Consider the following 6,083-nt stretch of genomic DNA (forward strand, 5'->3'; position numbering starts at 1 on the left):
GCACCCAAAAACCCAATTAGTACCTTTAGGATAACATTTTGTAAAGAATTCAATGGCATCTGTGTCGTATCAGTTTGTGATTTAGTTGCAATTTGGTGTCTAGCGCAGAAGGTACGGAGTCGGGTACTATATCGTGAAGCCTTCCCCAATGCATTATTCAAGGTGTTGTTTTGTTAATGAAATAAATCAAGATAATTCTGTACTTCTTTTCTTTTAAATACTTTTTTTTTAATGTTTAAAACTAATACTTCAGAGAGAATGCTTTTAAGCTACAGGGAAGGGAAGGTTAGGTCATTTAAAAAAAAAATATATAAAAAAAAATAACGCCCCATCCAAGCACTTGCCTGGCCCATAGCTCCCCAGTTCGTCCGTGCATGATTGTCATGCTCGAGCTCTCTTCCCTCCACTAACGCATTACTAGGTGCGGTGATGATGATCCCTTGACTAACTTTATTTGTCCCGATTTGGGAAAACTGCATTTGCGTTCTGTTTGTACAACTCAATTTTTGATTTAACTGGCTGATGTTTTTAAATTTTCCCCCCATCCACGTCTGACACCATTTGTTCCTGATTTTTAAATGAAAAACAAAGGCAAATAAACTTAGTCAGGGATTTGGCAACTGTTGTTCTTGACTTTTTTTAAGCACGGATGTTTTTTTTTTCTCTCCAATCTAATACTGTTTTACAGTGACCCATCTTTTCTTTAAAAAAATATAAAAAGTCAGAATCTTGCATGGATCTAGCATTTGCCTAAAGGGTTTATTGTTATTTATAATTATTTTTTCAATAGATGAATGGTGTCAGTTGTGATGGGTGTGAGTCCCTTTTACCCATTTTCTTTTTTCCTTTTTTCCCTCATTTTGATTTGTTGTGCTCCCTAGCCCTCACACAGATTTTCTTCCAACCCTTTTTTTTTTAATATTCTTTTTAAAAAAAATTTGTGTGTATTTCATAGAATCAAATTAAAATTAAAACAAAAATACAAGCAAGAAGACCCTTTCGATATTAAAGTTTTTAAGAAAACTTCTTAAAAGTTTTTAAGAGTAAAAAAAGGGATTTTCAGCATATCGAAAGGATTTTCTTTAAAAAAAAAAAAGAAAGAAAAGAAGACAAAGACAAAAACTGATCGTAATTTGACAAATACAGCAATCAGTGTCCGTTTGAGCTTAGTTCCTGTGGCTCCGGGGCTGGATTTGGCTGAAAGCTTAGCCCTGCAGTAAGTAGATTTTTTAAAACCAAAACAATTCAATTATTAAAAAATAAAATTACAGACAGAAAAAGATCGTATGTTTAATAAACAGCATGGTAAAATGAACGAGAGATTCTTTAAACGAAAACAAAAGAGGCAAGAATAATCTCATTTCATCTCACCAACCCTTCCACCCATCTGGCCAAACATCCCGCCCACCAATGTTGAATGTTGACAGGACTGTTTTCTTTTTAAACTAAAAGGGCTCCTGATTGAAAAAATAAAACAAACATATTATCTATACAATAAATAAACATTTTATGTTGGTCTAATTTTCTCTCTCTCTCTCTCTCTCTCTCTCTCTCTTTCTTTCTTTCTGTCACTCTCTCTTTCTCTTTATCTCTCTCTCTCTCTCTATCTATCTATCTATCATATCTCTCTCAATCACACATGAAAACACACACACATACATACACATACCCCATCACTGCCTTTGAAAATCCATTGAGACTGATTGTGGAGCATGACTGCATGGAGAAAAAAAACACTCCTTTCTCGAAATTTACAGTGGCCAGGTCGAGACTGGAGGCGGAAAACGGGGCCCATACGGTCTCGCCCTGCTCCACTGTTTCATTCTGATATAAGCTGTGTACTCTAATAATTTCTTATTTATTTATTTTTAATTTTTTTTTAAATTTTATTTTAAGTATTTAAATTTTTTTAACAGTTTGTGCATGTGTTTGTGCCTTGTTTAGTTCGTCCAAGTCGGCGCCAGCACTGAGGACTAAAAAAATTAATTAAAAAACCGTAATATAGCACTAGAAAAACACAAATTGCAAAAAAAACCTCTTGCAACTGCACCCCAAAAAAACAAACAAAAAAAATCATAAAATACTTGCATCCCGACCTGCATTTTATTAGTGAGTTGAATTTTATTTTATTTTGACGTTTCTGTAATTAATTTGTGTATAATTTTGTTTAACAATTTTTTGTTTTTACACTTAATTTTAATTTCTATTGATTTGACTTTTAATTAATTTGATAATTGTATATTAATAGGCATGCAAATGCACGTTGTAAATTGTAATTTAACGCTAATATAACGCTGGAATGGTTGTCCGCTGCATTCTTCGGCCCTGAAACATTGAGAACATGATTGAGCTCTTGTTTAAAAAGATTGAGTCCATGGGCATCTAGCTCCGGTGACACATCCTGATAAAAAGTGTTTTAACACCTGCGGTCTGGCATTCTCATAGAAGAGCTCCTGCTGGCAAGTAGCCTGATAAAAGTAAGCTACCAAGCACCTTTTAGCCTCAGTTCATCTGAGGGATATCGAACTCCTGATGACCTGGCATAAAACTTACCAGCATTGGAGGTTTCTAATATTTATGCTTCTGATCGACAGATATACAATCATGAAGCTCCTGTATATCCCCTAAAGTACTCCTGGCTTATATACCAAGCTCCTGTTCTCTACTCCTGTTTTTAATACTATGCTCCTGATAGGCCGAAGATTTCTCGCATCCATAAAGCCCTAGTTATCTACTTGTCCTTTGAACCTCACTTTTGAGTTTACAAGCTCTCTAACACCTTGTTGGATTAAATTAAACTTAAATATGTCCTTACAAATATCAAGCTCTTTTTGTCTAGGTTTCCTACTACTTACAATCCTGGTCGGTCCAAGATCTTTTAAAAGTACCGGCTCTGTTTACATATTGCTACTCCGGTTTACTGCATGTCCTGTTAAATGGACTTATGCTTCACATACCCAGTTCCTGTTCTCTACTCTTGTTTCCAAAATTATGCTCCTGATCAGCCCAAGATGTTTTACAATCATCAGCTCTGTATACTTCTTGTTCTCTTACTTCTTTCTTTGTTTTATTTCATTGAGCTCCAGTTTACCACATGTTATAAGCTGTTTCCCTTACGCCTTATATGCCTCCTATCTCGTAAATATCAAGATCAGGAGCTTTCGCGATTTGTAATAATAACGATAAGCGTATGGTTTGCAAACGTTTAATATCTTGTGGTTATAACATGTGAATGCAGCAGACAATTTTTCGGCTTGTCTAATTATAAATATATTCAAAAAGTAGAACGCATTTTATATTAAGTCATATCATAGTGTAATGCGTTCTGCTTTGAAGGAAATGATTTGATCAGATTGTATGAGTTGTCGGCTGTGGACAGGAGACCTGCGGAGGAGAGGAGGAGGAGCAGTTCTGCGGAGAGAGCAGCGGAGGGCCAGCATCTCGTCCGGAGAACCCACTCGACGCTCTGCTAGACGAGCTGCAGTCATTTTCGAAAGGGGGCACAGCACCGCAGCCGGGTACCGGCTCCCTGAGGCGGCTTCACTCCTACCCGTCCGACCAGAAGGCCCTGCCTCCGGCTCCACCGCCGCGCACCTCTTCCAAGTCGCCGTCCGAGAGCTCATCGACCGAGAGCGTCGTGCCCGTCTCGCGTCAGCAACTGCTAGAGCAGAAACATCAGGAGCTCCTCCGGAAGCAGCGTGCCCTCCAGGAGCAGTACACGCGGCTCCAGTCGCTCCAGCGGGCCCCGCCCCCAGACCTCCTACAGCTCAAGAAGACCGGCTCAGAGAGCAACCTCCTCGGGAAAATGGGCCTCACACTCGCCCCGACTGGCTCCCTTTCGCATCTGGCGGCCACTACCTCGTCTGGAAGCCTCACCACCAACACGACGACGACCTCAAAAATATACGAAACGGACATACTTTGACTTATATTTGCTCAAATAGTCTACTAGCTACTTTTAAAGAAAAAATTAATTACACAATTAACATATTCACCCAACCCACCCTCAAACTCGAAAGTTTGAACCCATACAATCCGTTAAACTATATATATAGTTTATGTATACATACATGAATAGTACTGTATGTATGTATGTATATATATTATAAGCAAAAGTAATTAATTTTAAAGAGTAAGTCTTCTCAGCCCCTGTCAATTATTTATTAAACTGAGAAATAAAAATTAGCAGAAATTTCTTTCTACTCTTGACTTATTAAAATTTATTATATTATGACAACAATAGGGCGTTCCATGTTTCGATGGACGGGCGGTAACACAATGGTTATTTGCAGGGAATTACCCTCTACCCACCACAACTGGATACGACGAATTCAAAACGAACTGATTTTCCATTTGTATAAGTACAGTGAACCACATGGTATAATTTTTCATAGAACTAGTCTTTCCTTTTCTATTAGCACTTTCCTTATACTTCTTAAATATGAAGGATCAGGAGCTTTTTTTGATGTGGAACTGCCTCCTATCATTTAGCTAATTGCAGTGTGCTCCTGGTACATTGGTTGTTTCTGTTCTGACCTCCTTGTTGAATTTTTAATCATTTTGCATGGGGGGTAATTTCACGTTCAACACATACCTAACGTCTGCCCGACATGAGCTTTCGTCCTTATTGCTTAATGCACGTCTGGAATAATTTAAAAAAAAATTGAATCCCTGAAGTGGCCATGTTTAGCTATCATGTACACTGTTATATTAAGGGATATTTACTATAATAATAAAGTAATTTATAAGGGATGATAATTGTAAGGCAAATATATATACATATGTGTATATAACAGAGAAACAAATTATATATATGTAAGTATACACGCAGTGGTGTTTACACTTTTTTTTTTAATTGTATTATTTATATTTAGCGCTTGAATTAGTCTCGGAAGTGCAGCGAATTCAGAGGGCCAAACGCAACTAGGTCGTTCAATTGACTTTGATTTATAGATTTATAAAAAAAAACCAAAACTAAAAAAATGTCTAATAATAATCAACCTAGTTTACGCTGCAATAATGACATCAATTGTGTGGGTTTTTTAAAATTAGCTGTATTAGTTTTTTAGTTTGTGTTCAATTAACACTGACTCATTATCTTTGCAAAGCCTGAAAGAGAGTACTATGAAATAAACAAAAGAGAAAAACGAAATAAATATATATTATTATAACTTATCTATATTATTTATACAAGATATAAATTGTAACTACTATTGTAATGGGTTTATCGTAATACTTAAAAAATGCATATGTAACTATATATAAAATAAAAATTGACATGGTGAATTTATGATTAACGATATTGTATGGATACTGAATGGAAAATAAAGAGAATATAAGCAAGCAATTCAACCTGTTATTTATTTTTTTATTTCCGTGTGTTCCAAACCATTTCATATTTTGTATGACCAGAAATGCCTACAATTGTAAAAAGATTTTTGTGTTGGTTTTTGTTTTTAAACAACTTTGACATTTGATGTCTTTTTCAATGTAAATCAAAGAATTGGACCTATTTAAAGAAGAATTAAGCTAGTAAAGCCTGTAATTTTTAAAATAAAGGCAAAGAACAAAAACATAATAATAATAATTTGTTTCCGTATAAAACGACCTGCAGGGTTGTTAGAACTAAGCGTAAAACCCTTAATTTTGGAAATAAAGGAGAAAAAACATTTTTTTTAAATTGTCTTTTTCAATGTAAATTGATTGTGGGGTTCAGACACACATTCCAATATCCTCACCATTTGAGAGACCTAATGCAACCATTTGAAGAAAAATTAAGCTAGTAAAACCCTTAATTTTTAAGATATATGCCAAGAACCGAAAAAAATTAATGTCTGTTTCGGTGTAAAACGACCTGCAGCGTTGTTCAGAAGAATTAAGCTCGTAAAACCCTTAATTTTGGAAATAAAGGTGAAAAAACGAAATTTTTTTCAATTGTAAACTGACTATGGGGTTCAGTCACACATTCCAATATCCTCACCATTTGAAGAAAAATTAAGTTAGTAAAACCCTTAATTTTTAAGATATATGCCAATAACCGAAAAAATTAATGTCTGTTTCGGTGTAAAACAACCTGCAGGGTT

At 35.6% G+C, this 6,083-nt stretch overlaps 1 protein-coding gene across 22 annotated transcripts in view; it reads left to right on the top strand.

Moving 5' to 3' along the window:
• Positions 1 to 5,357, top strand: part of LOC106670817 (coiled-coil domain-containing protein CG32809) — an 80,956-nt gene extending 75,599 nt beyond the window's left edge. For 17 of the 22 annotated variants that reach the window (XM_014401428.2, XM_024227690.1, XM_024227689.1 and 14 more), the window contains one exon: positions 3,380 to 5,357. In XM_014401428.2, the coding sequence (XP_014256914.1) occupies positions 3,380 to 3,925 (546 nt within the window). In that variant the 3' untranslated portion in view covers positions 3,926 to 5,357. Of the gene's footprint in view, positions 1 to 1,146; positions 1,217 to 1,944; positions 2,110 to 3,336; positions 3,360 to 3,379 lie in introns of those variants that run through there. The other 5 variants (XR_002910446.1, XR_002910447.1, XR_002910449.1 and 2 more) reach the window with 5 other exon arrangements.
• Positions 5,358 to 6,083: the final 726 nt, after the last annotated feature.

The sequence above is a fragment of the Cimex lectularius genome, unplaced genomic scaffold (genome assembly GCF_000648675.2).
Source record: "Cimex lectularius strain Harlan isolate CLEC.00 unplaced genomic scaffold, Clec_2.1 scaffold252, whole genome shotgun sequence".
Classification (NCBI taxonomy): domain Eukaryota; kingdom Metazoa; phylum Arthropoda; class Insecta; order Hemiptera; family Cimicidae; genus Cimex; species Cimex lectularius.